Source organism: Scardinius erythrophthalmus, assembly GCF_964197995.2.
Source record: "Scardinius erythrophthalmus genome assembly, chromosome: 19".
Classification (NCBI taxonomy): domain Eukaryota; kingdom Metazoa; phylum Chordata; class Actinopteri; order Cypriniformes; family Leuciscidae; genus Scardinius; species Scardinius erythrophthalmus.
The window spans coordinates 21,988,366-22,013,912 of record NC_138239.1 but is presented as its reverse complement, the minus strand read 5'-3'; the positions used below and the strand labels follow the sequence as shown (position 1 = coordinate 22,013,912).

At 38.9% G+C, this 25,547-nt stretch overlaps 1 protein-coding gene across 2 annotated transcripts in view; it reads left to right on the top strand.

Moving 5' to 3' along the window:
* The first annotated feature begins 17,755 nt into the window (after positions 1–17,755).
* The window catches only part of bcl11ba (BCL11 transcription factor B a), a 51,052-nt gene continuing 43,260 nt past the window's right edge, over positions 17,756–25,547 (top strand). For both annotated transcript variants that reach the window (XM_081394396.1, XM_081394395.1), the window contains exon 1: positions 17,756–19,603. In XM_081394396.1, the coding sequence (XP_081250522.1) occupies positions 19,546–19,603 (58 nt within the window). In that variant the 5' untranslated portion in view covers positions 17,756–19,545. The remainder of the gene's footprint in view (positions 19,604–25,547) is intronic.

Genomic DNA, 25,547 nt, shown 5'->3' with positions numbered 1-25,547 from the left:
GTGGGAACAATTAAGTGTAGAGGGCGCGTGGAGTGCGCGGCGAGCCGGCCGACAGTTGATGAATGTGTGGGCAGGCTGCAAGTGACAATATGCAGACAAGCGAGATCATTTGCAAATGGATGCAGGGAGACACAGTGAGGGAGCGAGAGAGACGCAGTGGCACGGGGCAGAACAGGGGGGAGGGTTTAACCCTTTACGGGTGTCTCTCTCAAGGAGAAAGAAGAAGGCAAAACAGGACCAGGCCAGAAAATATCAATACGTTGGCCCAGCAATTTATTGGGGGTGTGAAATTCGATATGCACACGTAGACTTGTGATGTATCTCTTAAGGTGCAGAGAGCAACTAAAATAAATGAGATGGTCATGGATTGGTCAGGTTATTGGGTTTTTTGCACCACAACATAGGTCATGTTCATTTCGCATCTTTCATGGTCTATAGCATTCATAGTTCATATCAAATGTACTTGAGTGGTGAAAATGGTAGCCTATTGTCCTCCAAAATACTGAAATAAAACTGTGGTACTTTGATTTTAACCACCACTTTAATCAAAAAAGATATTTTTACTCTGTTTGAAGAAGATATTGAACCAATTTAGCTTTACAAAAGTAACAAACACGACTTTTACATTTTCTGTAGTAGGCTGTGAGTGCGAGTGGTACTTGCCTTTAAGTTTTGAGTGGTTGGCATTTTGCTATGTGATTGCTAGAGCATTCAGCGTGGGAATATTCAGTACTCACAAACTTGATTCGTATTTTAGTGGGACATGACTGCAAAAGTGGTTTTAATGTGTTTTGGGTGGTTCAGTACTCACAAGCTAGGTGTTTTATGGTTTCTAAGATAATGTGAGTACTTGCTGTCAGCACAATTCTGCAGTGGTTAGCATGTAGCTGTTAATGTGTTTCGGGTATTTGCTAAGTGTTTACTTCCAAAAGTCTCAGTCTCTCCTTAAATGTACGTTTATTCGATTTTTCTTCCTTTTGATTGATCACCTGCCTGGTGAAAATCATAGGTAAGATTACTTAGAAAGGTATTAGCACACCACTCTTCAACAAAACGATTTGATGTATCATTCATGTTTGTAGCACAAACAGTACGCCACAAGTTGGGCAACAAACGCCAACCTAGAACTGTGGCAAGCAAGAGAAGTTGTTGTAAGTTTGTTTTCAAACTTGCATATATTATTTGTATTATGTGCGGTCAAAAGCAGTCAAGTGATGTCCCGTCTCTCTCTTAAGAGCGGCTGCTTATGTTGATGGGGTAAAGGATGATTTGAATCAAATCAAAGTCCATTACTCCAACAGTGATGGAAAAAGCAGCAGCGTTATCCAGTGTAATCTCACATTAATCATGCTCTCTCCTGATATGTTAATCCGACTGCATCTATATTTAATGCAGGGAAGACGTTCCCCTTGATACATCACTGAAGAGCTGTGGTAAATAGAGTGCTATAGGGGTGTCAGAATATCCAGACGGTTGACTCCTTGTGTGCTCCGAGCTCCGCTAATGAAAAAGAAAAGCCTTACAGGGAAATGAGGCAGTACTGAATGACTACAGACAGTCTTCAGCCCAGTCAAAGATGAAGCTCTACCTTTATTCATCAATCTTTTTATCCACCACCCCCTCCTTTTGTTTCTCTGTGTACCTTATAGAAAAGACACTGTCTTTCATGACAGAACCCTCCCCCATGCAGTGACATTGGGCAATCAAATGAGGCTAGGTTTGTGTATCTATTTGCATGTGTGTTGAGATCTCCATATTAGGGTCTATGCAATGTAAGGCACCCATCCTAGTGGTTTCCTCACCTCTCCGTGTCTTAATTGACCTCCAGGAGGAAAATGAGCTGTGGACAGCTGACTCCACGCCTTCACTTACCGATCTGACATGTAGATCAATCACGGTGTTGATCCTAATACCCTTAACAAGGTGTGTCTGGGATTCAAAGGACATGTCAGCCCACTACACTACAGTGTCTCTCTCAGTTTCAATTGTACTCTTTGTGTCCTTTTACTGCAGCGCAGGTCCATGTTCACCTCATTATCTGCTTTGGATAGTGCCAGTGTAAGCCAGTAGCAGTGGTATACCATGGAAAACAAACAGACCAGGTCTCGTATGTAGATATATTAGAAATGTCAAATATTTAAAAGGAAGTAAGTCGGCTTACTATGTGGTTGCAAAACAGGCAAACAGAAGGAGAATTACAAGCTGAAATAAATCGTCCATGCAAGTGTCCTCCGGTGCTTTATGCTGATCAGAAAGGTATTGATTCAGACTTCATTTCATCCATACATACCTTGTGGGCTGCTGGTAACAAAGTTGAGAAATATTATAATCAACACTGAATTTATCTATTTTATTGCTATTATTATTATTTTGGCGATGTTCTCAAAAACAAAGTATCTTTCGGAACAATGAAGTGCACTGTTTAGGCTCCATTTTAGCATTACCGTTCAAGAGTTTGGGGTTTAAATCAAATAAATTAATACTTTTATTTAACAAAAAACGCATTAAATTGATCAAAAGTGAAAAACTTTTACAGACTTTTTCAAAATCATTTTCAAAGAATTCTGAAAAATGTACCATCGTTTCCAAACAATATTAATCAGCACAATTGTTTTCAACATAGAAAATAATAAGAAATGCTTCCTGAGCGCCAAATCAGCATATCAGAATGATTTCTGAAGGATCATGTGATCACGTGAAGACAGTAATGGCTGCTTCTGTTATTTTATATTGTAATAACATTTCACAGTATTACTATTTTTATTGTATTCATGATTAAATAAATGCAGCATCGGTGAGCAGAAGAGACTTCTTCCAAAAATATATATATATATATATATATTTAGTGTTTTCACTGCTGAAGTCTTAAACATTCAAGGTAAGTTCAAGCAAATGATTTTGCTAGCCAAACAAGAAACCACAGTGTAACTCAGTAAGTACTGTTTTTTGTTTCTTACCATAAACATTTAATGTTATATTTATTTGGTTCTTTGTAGCATCCTTATAAAATTAATAATTCAGCTGAATATTCAGCTCCCATGCTCACATTTGTTCTGAGTCTAAGAGTGGGACCAAGTACATCAATGTCAAAACAGGAAGTTGTCTGAAAAGTATGGTGTTGTCCTCATTTTTTCCTATTCAAATCCCCTTTTTAGAAGTGTATCAATCCATTCAAACGTATTCATTTTTTTCTATCACTAATCAGATGCAATAAGAGACATAATCGTTAAACATCGGTTATTGGCTCCATAGTTTTAATTACTGTCATTGTTCAGAACTCCTCATCTGTATATTCAAACAAATGTGTCTTTATTAGAGAAAATTATGTGAGGAGAGCACCACATTTGTCCCACCGAATCCTGTCGAAGCGGAAAAAATGTATCAACGTGAAATCAAATTAGACCGGGACAAACTAATATGACATTTCATTTTTATGAATAATTACTGCTTCAAAAAGTCCCTTGCGGCCTCCCCTGAAGGAGATCAAACTTTTAATGCTCTTAAAATTGTCTGCCATAATTTATTTATGGCATTTTATATACTTTGTTGCCTCAAGATCCCTTGAAAATACTTCATTGTATCTGGTGCAGCTCTCCCATAATAGAATTGTGGCTCGTGTCGCACCGAAAGTGATAGAGAGCATGTGTTGTTTTCACTGCACACATCTCTGTAATAAAAGAATAACATTTCTGTGTTGGGGAAAATGAATTTTCTCTTTTGTGAGATCAATATACAACTGCATGGAGAAACATAAGGGGAAGAGAAAGAGAAAATGGATGTTTTGGTATGTGGCTTTGAGGACCTTGGTTTGTCTTTAAACTCATGTTCTTTCTCTGGAGAGAATATACACATTAAAAGTCATGCTCTCTTTCAGGTGGATACTATGACCGCTAGACCAGCATGCCCTCTGAGACCTAACAAATGCAACCTGGTGAAAGAACTCCTCAAGAGACCAGTGTCGCCAATGCCAGTCACAGGAACTGTGCAGACAGAGAGGTGAGATGTTGTGTTACACCATTCGCATTTTTGTAAAACAGTCCTGACATCACTGTTTCTCACTTCCACGGTTTTCTTCAGCTGTTTTTTCAAGTACTTGACCCTAAAGAATATGACAAAATAGGTGTAGAATGTGTTTGATGCAAACAGAGTAGTAAGGAACTTTGTAGTTACAGCTGGGGTAGTTTCAGTCTTAGATAAAATGCTGAGGATCTGATTGGCTGGCATGCACACAATTTCAGGTTCAAAGGTCATATGAGGCTACGCTGTGAAAAAAATATCTAAAACAAAGATTTTTCTCTCCTGTCTATTGTCTTTTTACCTGATTATTGGTTAATTTGTCCCACCTGCTCTCCCTCATTATCCTCCTTATTTCCTCCTGTTTATTCACCTTGTGTTGTTCAGTCCTGTGGCAGTTCGTCGCCAAGTGCCGTTGTGTGTTTACTCCTTGTGTCTAGCTTCACTGTGTCCTGTCCTGCCTTGCCCTGTTTTCCAAGTCTCGTTCCGTTGGTCTGTCTTTCCCACACGAGGTAGTTTTTTTGTTTTAGTTTTTTTTTTTTTTTTTTATAAAGCCTATTGCTACTCTGTGCTTCAATGTTCCATTCATCACTCTAACCCTGACAAATTACTCCACTTATGACACTTTATAAACCACTTTAGGTGCATTTACGCCATGCACCTTCCCGTGCTTGCAGAACTTGTGTTTACAACATGTAAACTCGTAATTTTCTGAGAGCTGAGTGCAGAACGATCGGTGTATGACATCAAAGTACCGCGAGAGCGATTCAAAAGCATACAGAGCTTTATTTACGGTAATTACGACATGGCATGAACGCAGCATTTGAAGTTATGAAAGCAATATGGCTTTTATTTTATATTTTTAATAATGTTGTATTATATTATAATAAAAAAAAATATATATTTTATTTATTTATTTATTTTTATTTTATTTTTTTGACCGCTTTTCCACCATCGGGCTGAACTGTTCGAAGAACAGTAAGGAACTGTTCCAGTTATATTTCCACTTGAGTCTGGTTCGGAACGTCACGATTACAAACCGTTCTTGGCCTGAATTTCTCAGCACGGTTTTCTTACCATGCTGAACATAGACTGTAAATAAAGATGGATTATGCACTTTCATTCTCTTCCATTGTAGTAAAGTGAAGCTGCCAATGTCCAAGACTCCAGACTTGGAGCCCAAGTCTGCGCAGTAGTGAACGTGAAGTGGTGCCGCGGTATCAAGGCCCCGCCCACGTTAAGAAACCGCTATGGAAGTGTAGAAATTAAAGTTGAAGCTCCAATCTCCTCTCCGAATCCTGTCTGTTGGTGCCTCAGTGACTACTTCACTCAAAGAAAACAAACTAAAACCAAACTTATTTAAAAAAAACTAACACTTGAACTTACATCAGTGTGGGAAAAAAAAACTACCTATAATGACAGAGATCATCTTTGGCAAAAGTTTATTTGAAGTGTAATTTGACTGTTTAGTTTGTCTCACATCCCATTAAATTACATGAAGAGGGTGGGGTTTATGAGCTATACTGCATCCAGCCATTGGGGGGCGATCGAAACGTTTTGGCTTCACTTTTCAGGACTTGTGCGGCAGGCAGAGGTGGACAAAGTACACAACTTCCTTACTTGAGTAAAAGTACAGATACTACTGGTCAAATATAACTCCGTTACAAGTAAAAGTTGTAAAGACCAATTTTTACTTAAGTAAAAGTACAGAAGTACTCATTTTTAAAAGTACTTGAGTATAAAAGTAAATGTCAATGCGTTGTTTTATTATTGTTGCATTGTTGCATGTAATACTTGCAGTACCTTATGCCTCTGAATTTATGCCTACCTACCCTCATATCAATATCAAATGTATTTATAGGACACAGTTCCAGTAGTGGGATTAAATAAGTGCAATCAATAACGTCCACAATGGTTTCGGACACCCAAATGTTCCCAGTTTTTTGGCTTTTAGTATGAATATGTTAGCCTTACTGTTATCTATAAGATAGTGTGCTCCAAAACAATGACAAAATTTGCATTTAGAAGACCAAACCCAACGTTGAAAATTAAAATCAAGTTGATGTCAGAATCCAATGTCAGATTGACATTAATCTCCAACGTTGGACAGACATTGTATTGTGGTTGAAAATCGCGTTGACGTCAGAAACCAACATCAGTCGGGTTCTGACGTCAACCAGACTTTTATTTCCAACCAAAATCCAATGTCTGTCCGACATTGGATGTTGACTTCAATCTGACTTCAACCCGACTTTCATTTACAACCAAAATGCAACCCCTGCAACCAAAATCATCCCCTTACTGATGTTACTACTTTCTACTCAAGGACTTGTATTTGTATAAAAGTACGATATTTGTCTTTCAAATGTAGTGAAGTTAAAGTAAAAAGTTTCCAGAAAAAGTAATACTCAAGTAAAGTACAGATACTCAAAAAGTGTACTTAAGTACAGTACTCAAGTAAATGTACTTTGTTACTGTCCACCTCTGGCGGCAGGACTTAAGCGTGCTATTTGAGCGACGTAAACACAAATGAATAATTAAAAGAAATATCTGACCATCCTCCATAAGCAGTCACTATTTACATCTCACGATCACCTGTAAACTCTTAGATTATCAAGGCAACGACTGACGCATTTGTATTACATACCAAAGAGCTCCATTATCAGTCCCACAGTGGAAATTTAAACCACATCTGTACCGGCTGGCTGGATTGGCATGGAATGGAACTGTTAAGCAAAAAAAAAAAAAAAAACGGTTGGCCCGATGTTGGAAACGTTTTTTTTTTTTAGATTGAACCACCCCTAAACTCCTCTAAAAATAAACTGTGATTGTTCACTTTAAATGTTTTTTCCTGGCTAATTGGACCGTTCTTGGCTAGAATATCATTTAATGTGGACCAGGCTTTAAGCCGATGGTCAAAAGTCTGGCTACGCAAAGCTACAGCTGCAGTATGAGACTCTCCTTCACCTTTTCCTGACCCCCTGTAGTCGAACACTCTGAACCTGCAGAGGAGCGAGGCACACCCTGAGGTGTGACTTCAGCTCCACTGGCCTCTCTTCATCGGGTCTGCCTTTACGCTGAACACTCTCCCCTCTCTCTTTCTCTGCATTCCTCCTCTACAGACATTGGTCCTGACATTGGGACGAATTGGCCAGCTGGAAAGTCAGCGTGCCACAAGCCATCTCGTCTTCCTCTCCTCAGTGCCTCCACCTGAGCGGCCAGCTCCTGTCAGCAGGGGCCCCTCGCCCCCTTCACCGGTCAGCCAGCTCACCAGGTCCTCCGTTTCTAGGTCAGGGTGGCGGGAAAGTGGCTGTGATGCATATATGGTTGGACACTAAAGCATCTCCCGTTTTCCATGAGTGGACTGTGAAAAGTGCAGTTCACCGGTGCGGTGTGAAAAATCATAGTTGATCAAAGGTGAATGCAGCGTCACCTCGTCTCTCTTCCTCTCTCTCTATCTGCTTTTCTAGCTCATGGAGAAGTGCGGCACACACAATCCTTCTGAATGGTTCTTAACAGGAAGACCAAAGACTGACCGGGCAGCAGAGTCATAAGCTCTTAGTAATTTACATTATCTTTCATTTTATGCCATAAAAAACTATAGTTCACCCAAAATGTGTAATTCTGACTTCATTTACGCATGTCATTTGCCTTTATTTCTTCGTAGGAACATAACAGGAGATGTTTTGCAGAATTTCCAGGCTTCTCATGTCCATACAACAAAAGTGGATGGTGAGTTACACTGTAGAGCCTCAAAAAAGTCAGAAACATAACATGTAAAGCCATGCAACTCGTGTCTAAAGCCATACAAAGTTTGGCTGATATAACGATAAACCAATAATTATTTTCATGTTGAAGCTGATAACTGATAAATTGTCAATGTTACAGTTCTATACTGTCTAAATTAATTAAAAATAAAACACTGAAAACTAAAAATCTACAGAGCCCCTAAAGGGACATGGTGGGGGAAAAAAATATGAGATGGGAGGAAAAATAATATGTCAGAGATTTGCATTCCCCTATAAAACTGCGTTCGCTCGCAAAGCTTTTGAGGGCGAACGAAAAAATTCTGGGGGGAACGCAAAACTACCAACCCCAAACTTTTGAACGGTAGTAAAGTACCAATATATCATGCATCCCTAATATTATAGCTTAAGGATCAAGGAGAATGTATTACTCAAAGCAATGTGTTACTCATTAAAAATACCACAAATTGTGTTACATTGCTACTTTGCATCGCTCTCTCTCCTCCAGTTTGGAAGTGGACTCAAGTCATATGGACTACTTTAATGGAGTTGGTTTAATTTCTACTTTCTTTGGGTGAACTATTCCACTTGCAATTATAATAATGGGTAAAATGATAGCCGACGGGTCAATCATAGCTCAGAAAACTGAAGACTTGGAGACCGCCAGTTTGTGTTGTGTCTGTACTTGCATGTACTATAGTCCTCACCACGAAGTACCACACAGCAGGAACAAACCTCAAGAGAATAATCACAATAGAATTGTGCGTGTCTGCTGTTTACAGAATCAATTTCTGCGAGCGCTTGTTATAATGAGTTGAATTGTTATTAGTAAAGCATAATTACATTAAAATTGATACAGGCTCTCGGCAGCATGAGCCTTCGATGGTAATTCTCTCTCTTCTTTGCTGATAGGGCACAACGCCTGTTGACATAGCAGTGCTCATTACTGCTTGATTAAAGACTTGTACTTTAACAGGAATTAGGCTCCTGAACTGTACACAGATACTCTTCATCTATTATTCAGTAGGCAATTAATATTTAATTGTGCTTTCATATTGGTGGAATGGCAACCTTTTAAATGTGACTGTGCTACCTCGACTGTTGTTAATTAAAGTGAGTGGTGCTAAGCACACACACCAGCAGGAGTTATGAACATAACTGGCATTAGATGGGCTGGAGCAATCATACAATGGGCTTGTTAAGGCTCTGTACAGGACTGATTGCTTGTTGCCTTTGCAAATAGGTCTATAATACCTAAATGATACAATGCGGGAGTGTATGTTTGAGTTAAAAGATGATTATTCCTATTCAACTTCTTGCTTATTTCTCATACAGTCAGTAGAGTACTGTACAATGGCTTGTCATATTCACCACTATGAAGCATTCAACCAGAGGAGGGCAGTAGTGGGTAGTTAACGAGTTAAATCCTGTAATTAAGGTGTCCAGCTCAATTCTGATTCAAAGGCTGAAAAACATGGGGAAAAATCAAATCAAATCTTTCTTTTTGGGCCAACAAAAACGTTGTTAGCATTGGACTTGGTTGTCTTTGCAATTTGGGCAGGAGCATTGTCTTGTAGAAAAATAACATCTGATCATTCCTCTTTAGATAACAACTTTTCAATTGTGGGAAGCAAGCAATTCTTCAATATTCTCCTGTACTCTAAAGCATTAAATTACTAAAAAGTCTCCCCACACAATGACACAGTCTCTTCCTCCATGTTTCACTGTGGTAGAGATGTATTTATTATTATATTTCTCAGCAGATTTTCAAAGACACCGTTCCGGAGCATCGCCATGTAACTCGTGTTTCACTGTGATTCATCACTGCACACACAACTTCCCATATTCTGCCCAAAACATTGTATAAAACACACACACACACACACACACACACACACACACACACACACACACTTGTCTGTTTCGCTATCTTTGTGGGGACTTTTCATAGACGCAATGGTTTTTATACTGTACAAAGTATATTATATCCCCTTAAACTAACCCTACCCCTAAACCTACCCAGAAAACTTTCTGCATTTTTACAGTTTCAAAAAATATAATTTAGCATGTTTATTAACCCATTTTCCTCATGGGGACCGCTGGCTGGTCGCCACAATGTAGGTGATCTTGTAATATAAACCTGTACACACACACACACACACACACACACACACACACACACACACACACACACACACACACACACACACACACACACACACACACACACACACACAATATGGACAAACCCTACCATTGGGTTTAACATTTTTATGGAAAAATTTAAGCCAACGTTCATCCGTATTTGATCCAAACACAGGTTGAAGCAACCCAGCATTTTTTTTTTCTGTATATATGTTTTTTTAACAATGTTTTATAAAAATGTATTAATATTAATTATTAAGTAAAGGAAAAAAATATTTAAAAAATCTTTCTTTGAAATTTTTTTTAAAAACTTTTTTAATTATTTGGCTGGCCTGGAAAATTATGGTATGTGCAAAATATTATTGACTTGTTTAACCTTCAAACAATTCATAAACTGCAAATTATCATTGTCATCTAATATTTTTTCTTCAAGATGGTCCAGAATTTTTTATCAGTTAAAAAAGGTAGATTGGTCTAATCTGAATCCGAAAAGTAAGACTGCTTGGCCTAACTAATTGCTCATTGGCCAGACTAGTTCTTAAGACAGAGCCTTAACTATGGTTATGGCAACTGGACACTGGTTTCCTTACGCTTACCTGTAGACCAACAAGTCATTATTTTATTACTCCCCACTACTATTTTAAAACAAAGTGACATCCATTTAACCGATTACATAAATAATCATAAGGAAAATAAATGTTGAAAAAAAAAAAGAAATGTGAGTGAACTGGAGTGTGAAAAGATATCACACGGTTCCTGCGAGCGCTGTGCACTGTATTGTGTATTCCACCTTTTGGGCTAGTGTGGCATGTAGTGTGCTGATGAGCCATCGATTTTAATTCCAGATAGAGGCAGATTGAACTGATAATCACAATTCTGTCTAAACTAATTTATTCGTCACCTCTGCATAATTAAGGGCAAGCACTGTATTGATAAGGGATTAAAGCGTACTCAGATACAAGGCAGTACATTTCCTCTAACTAACGCATCAGGGAGACGCACGCTATGTGGTCGCTATCAAACATTATTAGGCTGAAAAGGTTGATTAATCCATTCCTGAAAGATTCCTAAAGATCTTTTCCTGTAACACTGTGCTTTTCTGTGTTTTGCGATACGTAGACGCGCTTACTTACTGTAGCTGTATGGATGGAACATTGTATTGACCAGTCAGCATCCAGGACCATAAAAATCTATTTTTAACATCTTTTATTATAGATCTAGCCCAAAAGTTCCTAAATCAAGCTTGTCTTTTCTCTTATTCTCATTCCACCCTGTGGAACGTGGCACAGTCTGGCTGAAGGGGCTGACATTGAGATGGTAGATAACGCTCAATGACGGAGAGGCCGTTTGCTGCTGATCCTGGGGTGATGAATCGCACAACCGAAGAGAGATGAGCTCGGTGTGTGGAGGAGAGAAATGTGAAACAAGGAGATAGTCGGCGGAGAGGCCAAAACGAAGGCCCTGTCGAGACGGCGATTCGGGGCTGGCAGAGGGGGGACATGGCCGGCCTGCGAGGACCCCGTGTCGAGCCTGCAGGAGGGAGCATGGTGTGATAAGGGAAGGTAGGACTTAATCTTCTAAAGTGCTGATGGTGCTGGATGGAGAAGACTACGACTGGAACTGCCGCTTTCAAAAAAGGACGCCATTATTCACCATCAGAGTGCAGGGCCCACGAAGATTGTACGCCTGTGTGTGTGTCTAAGAGATAGTGTGTGTGCAAAGACCTATTTGTGTAAAGTATGTATGGTGTTCCTTCGAAACGCTGATTCCTGATAACAAGTCACTGCGACAAACAAATACAGCAGGTTCAGCCTGTGGGGTCAGTGTGTGTGTGTGTGTGTGTGAGAGACGTGTTGATTAACTCTGTCCACCGCTTACAGTCTGCTGTGAAAGAATCTGCACCACTGCTCAAATGGCAGTCTTAACATTATGATAGCCAAAAACATGATTTACCTTCTAAAAGTTAAAATTGCAATCTGATTGGATGAGCCACATTCAAAGCTGTCTGATGTATGCACACCTGTGACCGCAGATTAATTGAATTCTATGTTAATGTGCCAATTTTGCTACAGACCAGTTTTTTAAACTCTGGTTGCAAGGGTTTGCTTAAAGGAGAACTCCGGTCAATTTTAACATTGAGCTCATTTTTTTGTACATTTGGAGTGCTGTCAATACAGAAAACAATGACAAAAATCGGTGTTGCCTACACCATGTTATCCTCTTTTTAAAATGTGCACCCTGTTGACTTCAATGGGGCAAGTTTTAAACCTGCTTTTAGCCTCTTAACATCCTTGATGTGTCATTACAAGTGCACAGCCATTGTGAGTGATTCCTTCAGAGTGATCACGGGTGAATCTGACTGCAGTAGATGTGAAAGATATGAATAAAAATGATGTTATTTCAGCCAGCGCACATACCTGTATTTTCTTCCTGTTTTCGGTCGAAGTCCACAGTAATCGATTGTCGAGTTCACGCGCGTGATAAACCTATGCACGACTGCACGTGAACTCGACAATCGATTACTATGGACTTCGACCGAAAACAGGATGTAAATACAGGTATGTGCGCTGGCTGAAATAACATCATTTTTATTCATATCTTTCACATCTACTGCAGTCAGATTCACCCGTGATCTCTCTGAAGGAATCACTCACATTAGCTGTGCACTTGTAATGACACATCAAGGATGTTAAGAGGCTAAAAGCAGGTTTAAAACTTGCCCCATTGAAGTCAACAGGGTGCAAATTTTAAAAAGAGGATAACATGGTGTAGGCAACACAGATTTTTGTCGTTGTTCTCTGTATTGACAGCGCTCCAAATTTACAAAAAAATTAGCTCAATGTTAAAATTGACCAGAGTTCTCCTTTAAGGGTCTGCGGATCATTTGAGGGAGAAAGAAAAAAGATTGTTTTTTAGGGCTGTCAAAGTTAACATGTTAGCTTAAGGGATTAATTAAATATGTTTAACGCAACCATTATTAGGACATCTGATGTTTAATATTACCTGATAATTTTAATTTGATATTAGTAATGTTTCAATATGCTTTTAGGTCATTCTTTCTTCTTTCTTTCTTTTCAAATTGTATTATTTATTTATCTGGAAATTATGTATAAAGTAATATTTAATTAGTGTCCATAATTAATTAATTAATTTTAAATACTATTTATAAATAAATTTTATTTATTTATTTTTCAAAATGTATTTATTTATTTATACATCACATATTACTCGATTAGTGGGTAGAAAAAAGATGAGCTGTTAACCTTCAAAGTAAATATTCTCTTAATAATATTTGAACAATTTGTTTTGACATCAGTACAGTGATGGTCATTATTTTTGTGATGCAGAAATTTGTTGAACGTTGGGATTTTTATTCATTTGTTGTTGCCTTCTAAAAGTAACTGCCCATTTAAGGACACAGTTAAGCTTTATGTTGTGCTTAACTTTGATCAAATCATTGCAATGCATGACCTCTTGTCCCTTCCTGCTTCATTATTTCATCTTGCAGATATAAGGATGGTTGTGGCAAAGCTGTTCTCAGTCGTTCCTGAAGGGATGATAGCAAGGTAACTGGATTGCCATCGTTCTCTTGTACCCTGACACTTCAAAAATGGCAGTGTGAGCATTGCTCATGATTGCATCACTGCAACATGCCCACAAGAAAACAATAAGAACTAATTTGTGTCATCATTTTTGTACTTTGCAGCAGTTGCGCCTGGTCTTCTTGTTGAAAGCGTGTCAGGCCGTTTGATACGGTACAGCCCCGAACCATCCCGCGAGCTCTCGGTGGGAGGACACACGCCTGTACGCAATCCCACACACACATTTGTCATCGCTTGATGTAAATGAGCCCCATATTTGCAGCAGGAGCGGCATTATCGGTGTGAACCGGGAGTGACTTCTGTGTAAGGACGGCAGGAGATGGCGACCATACAATTCATCACTGTAAAGGCACACACCTCAGGGTAACCTCAGCACACACGGTCATCTGACCAACACTGAGTGCATATGAGCCATTAGGTTATAGTAGATTTAATGATGGACAGCTTCATGCCACAAACAGCACAGCGAGGAAATGTGCTGCCAGGGGAGAACTGAAAAAGGGGACAGCTGAGCAAAACTGACATCAGCTAAGAAGCTAAAGGATAAAGACGAGATCTTCTCCACGGTTTAATCCCTGTGGTCTCCTCAAACGCCAGATCTCCCTCTCCGTGGTGGTTTTAAGTCGACAGGCCGGCACTCTCACACCTCTTCTGAAAGTTTCTCCAGCAAAGCTCGTCTCGCATGCGTGCTAGGAACCAGACGATCGCCCCATTCGTGGCGCTATTTGAGCACTAGAGGCTTAAGAAGTTGCATTAAGAGGTTGTGTACGTCCCTGTTTATCTACTTAGACTCCTTGATGGGCCGCCACTCCCGCGCTCCTCTGCAGATTTAGAGAAGCGCCAGCCGGCAGGCGTAAATGATGTCAGCCCAGAGTGAAAGAGAGCTGTTCCTCTAAACAAAAGCAGGCGATTAGATAACCACCTAGGGGATGGATAACCACGGGGCTGGGACTGAAAAGGTAGCTAATTGTTGTGAATGTGCGCCTTTGGCAACGCTCAACTTTCCGATCTGATGCCAGGATTCGCGGGCCCCGCGTTTTCTCTCGGGAGCGGTGGAATCAAGCCTTTGTCCGGCTGCCAAGCAAACCGATTTAGTCACACTCTGTTGCCATTTTTCTTTTCAAACAGTCATGTTTTACCCCCCTGGACCCCCTTGCCGGGTCTCGGAGAGTGCAGGGGATGTGCCGTCCCAACAGGGGTCGGTGATAGGAGATGTCCTGAAAGCCCCATGGGCAGAAACAAAACTGTTGGGTTTCATTTGCAGGCCTGAGGTGAGAGCCGCCCACAAGATGGCCACCAGGCCTTGAGCTGAGTGATGACAGGAGGCTGAGATGTGATTTATCAGACGTCTTATCGCTCACATCTTTTATTGCTTGACAAAGCCATGTCTTTCCATTTTATCTCTTTTTTTCCCCCGACGAACCGCAATTAAGGCTGACATTCCTTCAGATTCACTAGATTAATGTTTCTCTCTTGATGGTGACAAAGCAGGGGTGAGAGAGAGTTGGGGACAGATGAAATAAGATGAATCTTCATAGACTGATCCTAATGAGCTTTATGATGAGGATATGCTGGGTGTGTATTCATTTAGTGGGTTTTTGTTCCTGAATTTAAAAAATTGAGGTAGATTTTGTCCCTCTTGGTTTCATTTCCACAGTCATTTCCACAATTTAACATTTCAATTCTTTGTTTTGTGCAGGCTGATAGTGCACATCAGGCTAATTTTTTGTTTTAATAACTTTTACATTTGCTATATTGCTATCTCCAAGCAAACACACATCCAATATGTTTGTGATTGGCTTATATATGGTGAGTTTTCCAAGTAGTGAAGTAAAACCAAGGTGATTAAATGCTAATTAAATTCAGTCTAGATGGCATCCTTCAACATACGAAAAGTCTGTTCAGGTCTTTGTTATAAAGTGTTGAAGAGACAACATATTTGTTTTAATTATCATTAAACTGATTTGTAAGTAAAGACACTTTTAGACCACAGTTTTAATTAAATACAAAGTAGATGAAGGGAAAACAGGAACTCTGTACATATGTAGATAACTAATTCCAGCAGAATACAAGTTAGCCATTCCAAATGAGGTTGGTTGTTTCATTTTGGCATGAATAAAAAAAAGTAAAAAAAAAAAAGATTTACGATGTGTGAAATTGAAGGAAATGGGTGTTTGAAATCCAAGCTTGTGAATTTGTATGGCAATAATTGGCCAATAGAGGGTACTGTTGCATTGCAAGTTCAGCACATAGACGAGCTAGATTGCAAATAAATATATCTCGTCAAGTGTGGTGGACACACTTAGTCCTTATAACTGAACACAAATTTTAAGAATTTAATGTCTGGGTTTGACATTACATATGGAGATATTTATTGCATGAGCATTGCAATATAAAATATGGTGCGCTGTATCTGAATTCTGGTGAAGTGAACTAAATTTAGAGTTTGTGCTTCCAGTATTTGATTTGTGATTCACTTCAGTTGATAAAAACAACGTTGTCTGTATTTTATTCTGTTAGTACTTTGTTTTTAAAGGACAGCATTTAGGACTTTATTGAGATGCACAAAATGAGTTTTATATCATTTTGCCATTGCTTTCTTCCATAGGCACATGTATGGAAGTTGTCTTTAATGGAACTAGCCATAAATGAAGACGCTCACGTGTCCAAATTCCCTAAGCACCTAAGAAAATGTGGCCCAAAATACAGGTAATTTTATTACCATTAAAACAAAAATTTTAGATCCTCACAATCTACATGTGCACGCAATTGCTGCGTCAACAAGAATGAAAGACACTATTCCCACACTCTCACTGGTAATGTATGGAGGAAAAAGTTGGTTCTCTGAGGGATTTCTTTTTTTTTTTTTTAAACCTGTGATTTCAGCCAAAACTATTGTTATAGAGACAAATGTATTGGCATATGGGGGGAAAACTCACTACGAAACTGAGCAAAGTAATGGATGTGTCCAATGAATTCATGCAATAAAATAGGATTCTCAGCTGTGGGCACCCACTGCTTTTCTGAGAACATTTCATGTTTTTTATAGGGAGAATAATCCAGCAGTAGCAGAGCCCGTATCAGCAAAAACCTTGATTTCCAGGAAGATGATGTCTCCAGATTTAAACATTCTTGTAAATCATAAAAATGTCATTTTTTTGGCAACACCTGGAATTTCAAATGTAATTCTGTAACTCAGGCTCAGTTTCCTTGATATGTGACGAGAATCTGCCTACAGTATCTCTCTCTACATGTCTGTCTATCTATATGTCTATCTATCCATCTATCTATCTCTTCAAATACTTTACGTGAAAGTTGTGGTTTCATTTAGCAGAGTTTAGGGGCGGAGGATAAATGAGAGACAGTGGCAGGATATACAGCATTGTTGGCGAGGCTGTGCCACCCAGCGTCACATCCCATGATGGATAATGAGCAGATGGAACGACGCAGACACGCTCTCATTTGGGCACTACCTGCCTCTGAACTGGCACAAGCCGGACCCTCTGTGCGCCTTTGGCTCTTTTACACACCAAGTTAATCAACTGTTGAAGGTACAGTCTCCATATGAATTAAAATGGTAATAACTTGCCCTGTTCCCTCTCAATCCCATACCATTAGCTTAGTTTTCCACAGCATGTTTTTTTCCATCTAATTGGTTTCAATTTACACTAAACATGTTCACATATTACATGTTACTATAATTAAGTGCTAGAATTCTAGGAAATAATTACATATTTTGTGCTTGTAGTTCATTAGTGTTAACACATGTATGAACACTAAAGTGTGACCTCTAATTTTTTAATTGAAGTGTCATTTTAAACAAACTAGCAGGTTATAGAGTGACACGGATGAGAAGTCCAGATTAAAACTGGAACTTTAAAACAAAGGTGCAAACTCTGTGTATTTGAAAGAAGATTACCCAGAAAGCATGATTCATTGGAATTTTTTTTTTAATCAATATTGATATCACCATATAATTTGTCACCATATGTCAGTTGATTTGACTTCAGTAGAACCAGCATTTTAAAAAAAATAAAGGTTGGTTCTAATGAGAAAAAAAGGTTTAGAGCCTGATTTTTAAAACATAATGTTAAAGAACCTATACCAATAGCGAAGAACCTGCCGCCAAATATAATACAGTCAAAAATGCATTAAAAAATCGGAGCCACATGACCAGCTTTCATATTACTGATGCACGCTGAGTGTAAAACAGAAGCAAAGGAACACAGCTTGCATTTCACCCAGTAAACTCAAATCATGCAAGTATTTGCACAACACACCTCCCTATTTTCATTTCCTCCAGTATTCAGTCTTGCGTTTCGACGCATGCAACAGTTCTAGTGTTCAATAATTTGTTCAAATACTGTAAATGTGATAAAAAATTTAAACAACAATAATACGTGGATTTAAATGATAAAAACATACATTAGATAGCCTACTAAAACAGGTTAAAAAATGTACATTGTACACTTCACAATATTTTTTCTTCCTTCAGATTTTTTCCTTCTCCAAATGTGAGTTTAATTCAATAATGTCATTTCTGTAGGACATAAAACACATAAAGAAGAAATGTGATGCGGGTATATCAACGCCTGTCTTGTCTCATGTAATTTATTGCTTGTGAGGAAAACAGCACACTTATGTATCGCTGAAGTGTATTCTTTGTGCATGCATTCACGCTTTAATCTTTCTATCAAATAATTTGAGATTTTCTGATTTGAATATTTCTGATTTGAATATTCTGTTAATGCATGAATATCAATATCACAGTTTCCCTTTTTTATTTTTATTTTATTTGCATGCATAAAAGATGTAAATGTAATTTACATTAACATAATCACGAGCAAACTCTTATAATTTTTTCTGTTTTTTTTTCTGTTTTTTTTTTTAATAAAAGCTAACGTTAGAGTGCATGCAATATTGCATTGTTTTATTTGCACTAAAGCGGATACAGACAAGCAGTGCGCCGGTCTGTCAGGTGCTGTGTGTTTGTGCGCGCGTGTGTGTGTGTGTGTGTGTGTGTCTGTGTGTGTGTGTGTGTCTCTGTGTGTGTGTAAGACAGCGGCTCGCGATGTCCACGCTCTCCACCACTGTTCTGGTGATCCGATAGTTGTGAAAAGCCACCACTAGTCGCCCCCAGTGCTCTTGCAGTCTCCAATTTTCTTTCCCACTGTAGACTTAACGTCACGTCCGCACTTGAACTTGAATTTTATCCCATTGTACGGAGGCAGCCCTCGCCACAGAGACACAGAGAGCTCCCGGAGAAGCAGGACTCCGCCATCTTCATAGAGGCAGAAAAGGGAGAAAAAAAAGCTTCATTCATTTGGAAAGGAGGTGGCAAGTCCATGTCCCTGGTCTCCAGTGCGCAAAGCCGAATAGGGGAGCAAGTGCAAAGAGTTGGAGAGAGTGCAAAGTAACCGGGCATCGCATGCACTTCGAGCCCAGGAGAGAAGAAGAACTGTCCAGTGCTTGGCACAATCAAGTGCCAACTCAAGGAGAAATTGGATTCGTTTTTATCCAATCTAATAAGTAGACTATTTTTCTTTTTTAGAATTATTTTGACTCAGAGAAAAAGAAAAGAAAAAAAGAATTGCCTTTGACAAATCCACAAGGCGCAGACCGGACGAAGAGAGAGCCACCACAGGGTCCAACCTATCCAAACGCACCGGGTATCACATTCTGAGACATTTCCAGTGGTTTCTTCACAACTGTCACTCGTCAAGGATATTTTCGCCCTCGGACAGATCTCGCGCGGCACAGCTGAAGTGCATGTGTGTGTCGCTGAGGTACTGAGCGTCTGCGCGTCTCTGGTCATCTGGAGAGCCGGAGCGCAAAGACACTTTCGCTTCTCTCACATTCACGGAACCCCTTATCTCTATCCACGGCTCGGAGCTGTGGCAGTTCTTTGGAAGTCCCAGGAAACAAGTTTGTTACCGAGGGAGGAAACAAGCTCACGCCACGGACACGGAGGACAGAAGACGCGAGCCGACTATTCCTTGTGCGGGTCTCTGGGCGATGCCAGTGTAAATGCCAGGGCAATGTCCCGTCGCAAGCAGGGAAACCCTCAGCATTTGTCGCAAAGAGAAATTATAACACGTAAGTCAATCTTTTGTTTTACTTATTATTATTATTTGTGTTTAGGTGGTTGTTTAGCCATGTTTAGTCTAGTAATTTTTTCAAATCGGTCTAGGAATGAGAGTAACGATTGGTGTGTGAATTTGTGGTGTTAGTGATGAACTGATTACATTAAAATGCGTTAAATCATTATAATCTTCTCAAGTAGAAGAACAGAATTGGAACAGTCGAATTAATTCAATTAATTGTTAAGATATTTATGAGTTCAGCTTTAAGCAAACAGTCAGGTTTATAGACTTAGTGCTACTTAAAAGAATTAAAAAGTGATTTACTTGAAACTGTATTTAAAGAATTAATAGAACCATTTTCTGGACTGCCTTAAAATACAAATCTTTCATTAGTATGTTTTGTATTATTTGTGTTTTTTAAATTTTAATAGGCTATCAGATAGTTTGGATTAATGTAAGAATTGTTAGCAGGCCACGAGATCAGATTAAAAACTTTAAATTGCATTGATTATTGAAGTATTTGCAAAGTTTATGTAAAGTTAAGTTTTGTTAGTTTAAATTAAGTGTGGGTTGAATGAGGTGTATGTTATTTTAGTATTTAGACATAATTTCATAAATTATGCTAATTTAGAGTGAACATGGTTTATTTTTATTTTCTCTAGTTTAATCCCTATATATCAATCGGACATTTTAATAGGCTATATATGATCATTAAAATAATTTATTGCAAGATAAAATACATTTTATTTAGCCTACAAAAATTGCTTGCTCGAGTTGTAGGCCTGTCTTCTCGAATCCTAATGCAGTGCAACTTTATGTATCATGTTTCATTTTAAACCAAAGTCTTTGCACTTTTTGACAAGATATGTGTAGTAGTTCTCAAGGTGAGAAGCTACCTGTAACCACGAGCACATGAACGGTTTAAGGTTTTATTTTTGCAGTGCACACACTGCACGGTTGCAGAGAACTAGGTTAAATTGATTGGAATTGTGCAACATTTGTGCTTTTAAATCTTAGATGTGCACTTGAAGGAAAAGAGGTGTCAGAGCAAGGAAAATTATTTCAGTGAAATTGAACTTGATCTCAAAGTAAGCGATACAAATGTCCAGTTTACTTTAGCTGTTATACTAATTAAGAAAATGAATTTTTGAATTGGCTTCTTACGTAACTCACCTTTTTATGCAATGCCTGTACTTTTATGGAGAAAACAGAAGTTTGCACAATACAAAGAAACAAAGGAGGCATAGGTCTAATAATGTTTCTCACACTTAGCTTTGCCCCCGAGTCAAGGTTGTGACTGTACAGCGTAGGTAATGTGAGGCAGATACTGAAATAGAGAGACTTTTCGTGACAAAGTTCCAAACAAAGACAAGAGTTATATTCGATTGCATGATGATAATTTCCTTTTTAGATTTTCCTTAAGAGACTTTTGCATCATTTTTAGGAGACAGTGTGTGTGTGTGTGTGTGTGCATGTTTGTATGAATATATATATATATATATATATATTTATACATAATTGCATATACACATCCAGCAACTAATTTTAAAATGTGTATTTTTCCTAGAATGCAACTGTTGCAGTAAAACATATCAGATAACTCAAAAGACAATGAAATCTGTCCTGATTTAGTTTCATGTTCATGCTTAAGTGTAGTCTACAGAGCATAGATAATTCATAGCAGAACCTAGTGATGTAATACCACCCAAATCTGTTTTGTGTTGCAGGGTTAGGGCCATGTATGCTGTGCATATATGCCCTAACACACACCATTCTTTTGTTAATGGCTTAATCTATTACTGTTTGTGCACATATGTACGCGGTTTCACTGTAAACATTTAGCATGCCTTTTCTTTGTGTGTTTGAATTTGCTGTTGAGTTTACAAATATGCCTGAGCCTTACGATTATGACTGTGACTTATGACCGAATGAGAATTGAGATGTTATTTAAAGCTTAATGCACATGAACTTGTTTGTATTGCATGTAGCTAGGTTTGCCATAGGGCATGCGCTGCCCTTTTTGTGTGTCATCCGCATATGCGATCATGACAGTCGTTTATATCTCCTTCTCATATTTAATTGTGCACCAGCATGTGCATGTGCAAACCGATTTTGTTTACTGCATAAATTGCATCCGTTCAATACGCATGTAAAACAATCGTTCTGGTTTAGTAGAAAATGACCCTTTTTGAATTTCTGTCGCTATAGTTATCACATGTCCCATCAGTCATTGCATGTACAATGGCTGTGGTTATTAATTTGGGCTTTAAATTTCAGAATGCTCCAGTTACACCAAGGAACTTTCCCTGAGTGCTTTCTCTCCCTCACACACACTCGCACACACAAACGGACACAAATGCAGACGTGCACAGAGTAAAGCAGACGCCAGTTTAGACATCAAGCTTTTGTGTATTTTTTTTTTTTTTACATGCACGCAGTGAAAGAGAGAGAGAGAGAAAAGAAGGTGGTTGACTTTCTCCTTCTTAGAAATTAGAGATTGAAAGGTGTTCACCGGAGAATGAATATATAAGCTTCAGAGAGGTTCCTCAAACGTATCATGCCTTAGTGTTTTTTTATGCAGAGGACATGTAGGCCAGGTGCTGGCAGATAGTCATCTGAGCTCAGGGGTACGTTCGTTCCTCGTAGTTCGGAATTCTCATCACATGCTGATGTGTACGAGTTTGTGGCTATGATTTTGATGTAACGAGTGTTTTTGTTCGTGCATGCTAGCATGTGTGCAAATGTGCAAGCTCAAAGACCCTGTGCCAGCTTGATCACTCTTACTCTATTTGATATGTGGCTGATTATGGGAAAAAGCTTCTTGTAAAGCAGCAAAATTGCAATGAAAATGTGGACGACAGTTGATATCTCTGTTTTTTGCTTTACATGTCAAGGTCAAAAACAGAAAGGTCCCAACCTCAAAGTTTCATTTTTGAGGACATATTTGGAGCTGTAAACAAGGGTGTGTGTGTGCATGTCTGCTCGTCAGCATGTCTTCTGTGGTATTTAGTTTCGTTAACCACGGTGTCTTAGCTGGATTAGCCTCGAGTTAGTGAGTGGCAATTTTTGTCTGCTCAAATGTTCAGGAGAGAGAGAGAGAGAGAGAGAGAGTGTGTGTGTGTGTGTGTGTGTGTGTAGTCTACGTCCAAATGGTAATTTATGTGTTCTCGGCGTGAGCGATCTGCAAACTTTGCAGTGCTGTACATCAGTAGTTTTAATGGTTTATCAGCCTGTGGTTTGTGTGCTACATCACGCCACTCAAACACATATTCTATAAACCCAGTGGTTTATTAATTCTGCGTGAAATGCGAACGGTTGCAGTGTTTAGCGTATTTTCTTTATACATGTTGGAATTTTCATTCTATTTTATTGACTGAACTAAAAATCCAGAGTATTTTACAGTTTTGTCGTTTTCAAATAAGAATTATGAAAATCAAGTATCGTACAAGCCCTTAATGTTTTCTAAATTACTGTCATTTTTAGATACATTTTCTTAATATTTACGTTCACTGAGTGTATTCATGTGAGCATGTCATCACCGATTTAGCTGAATTTAAAGGATATTTTTACACCTGTTCAATTTGACATGTCAGTGTAGTGCCTTTATACAGTAGTGCTTTAAAAATAAATCTAAAAGCGAGTTAACAGATGTCCTCTTCAAATGAAGGAAATCAGATGACAGCGAGAAGGTAATTTTCCTCCGGTGAGCTGTGGAATTATGAAGTTGTAACATAAATTTTCAGCTCTTGCTTGAGATGCATGTTTCACATTAGACCTGCCAGCACAGGAAACTGTCTTTCGGAACTTTGCTTTTGAATGTGTTTAGGACATAAATTTTAGCCATGACTTCATGTCATCACATCTGAGAGAATTTAATTTATGATAATAGCTCGAATCAATACACATTCTTGCCTGTTTGTTAAGACATTAACATATTTGATTATAGTAGCTAAAAAAGTGCATTTGGATGCAGGTGTGCATCTTCAGAAATCCATAATAAATCGTCTTTTCCTTTTTATCTGTTTATTTACGTCTAAAATGTTTGCTTATTTATATGTAATTTGCAAACATATGAATGGCATAGGCAGGGTTTAAAAAAATAGCATATTTTAAGTTAAACTAAACAGGTCTGAAAATATATTCAAGTTTCTTTTTTAAATGCTCATTTTATTAATCTCTTTTAGAGTTCAGGGAATCAAATGTCCTTGTTTTTTTTCTTTTTTCGTTTTGTCTGGGTGCTGAATTGGGCCACCTTGCATTTGCAGTGCAGAGTTTGCTGGCCATGACCTGCTAGGGGGAGCTCTAAGTCTGCCAGTGGGGGTGGAAGACAGTTCTGAAAAAGTCTAAAAACATATTTCCTAAATGTACTTAAATGGTTAAGTCGAGTGAAATAGGGGGCTGCGGCTTCCGACGACTCTGCATAGATGTTTCAAACGATACTGCCATTAACACATGCTCAGATGCAAACTGTCAACGCCTCACAGCAGCAGCTGCTCTTAAAACATGATGGCTCTGTCATTCTCTCTCCATTTTTTTTTTTACTTTGTCTTTAGCGCTCAAGCACTTATTTAATAATTTACAGTGAGAGTTGGATCGCTTCTCAGTGCTCATTTAGATGTGTAATAAGTATTTGATAGGTGTAGCTTTAAATATAGAAAGGACATCAAGCGTGACACCAAAACAAACAAATTTAGGTTGAACGTCACCTCGTTCGTTTTTCCAAGCGTGCTTAAAAGTGAATGATGAAGTGTCTCTGGAACTTGTGGGCCCCTCTGACTGAGGACCTATTGTTCTTGCCATCTAAATAAATAAATTTGAGTCTGTGATATAAAAAATGGTAGCCTCTACAGAGCTTACACACTCCACATAACAATGGGCAAAATGTCTGCCTGGCACATTTGATTAATATGCTTGCATATTCTCTCTTCCTTTCAGTTTCAGGTGCCTTTTGTTTGCGCCACGAGCGGGAGAGGGAGAGAGCAACAGAAAGCCCTCTCTGATGAAATGTACAGAAGTCTATGGCTGTCTGTCAATATAAATGCATCAAGGCGACTGAATCCTTTGGACGGCATCAAAAGTGGGCATAGTTTTCCATGGCTTGATTTATGAGAGATAGACACTCGTAATAGTGGCTTGAGTGTTTGACGTCCCACAGCTGGCTGAGTTCTGACCGGCTCCAAGCATGGAAACGCTCCGCTTCCTGAGCATCAGATGAGTGTGTTGTGTGGGAATGTGTTACTAGTTCTGCGATTGTGATATGCAGCACGTGCCTTTTAGTGTTATTTCATTAGAAACAAAAGCTTTGCAGGGGGGAAAAAAGAGAGACGCTAAGCTTCAGGTGATATTTAGTCATTCCAGCTACCCATAATTCCTCCCATCTTCTTTCCTTGTGAAAATATTAGGTAATATCTCCCTGATGAGATTTGCAGATAAAGGGTTAGTGATGCTTAGACGGGCTCCCAGTGGACATCATCATGTTAATCTCTTTTTACCTGCAAGACAACTCATTTTCTTTTTTTCCCCCCTTTTTTAATTAAACAATGGACTAGTGCCGCCGCGGCGGCTGAGGATCACGCTTTTAAAATTCCACCGCCGCCGCATGCCACGATGATCCCTGTTCTCTTCTTGTTAACAGCTTCATTTGCACATGCACCACGCTTTGCGCTCACACATGCACGCCACCACCGCGCACGCATTTACTAGTGTTTTAAAACCTCGGCGAGGCGCTTTGCATCTGCACAGAAGCGCTCTGCGAGCTAAAGCATCTAAATATCCTGAAAGAGTGTGGTTCTGTTTTTTATTTTATAGGATTTGCGAAGGCCTTCGGGCTAGCAGTTTTCTAAAACATGATGGTGTCACTTATTGAAGAGTGTTTTATGTAATGCATTTTGACACAAATTTAGCTAAACAAACAGGTCACAGAGAAGTTTTTAAGCAAGAGAAAACAGGAAAAACTA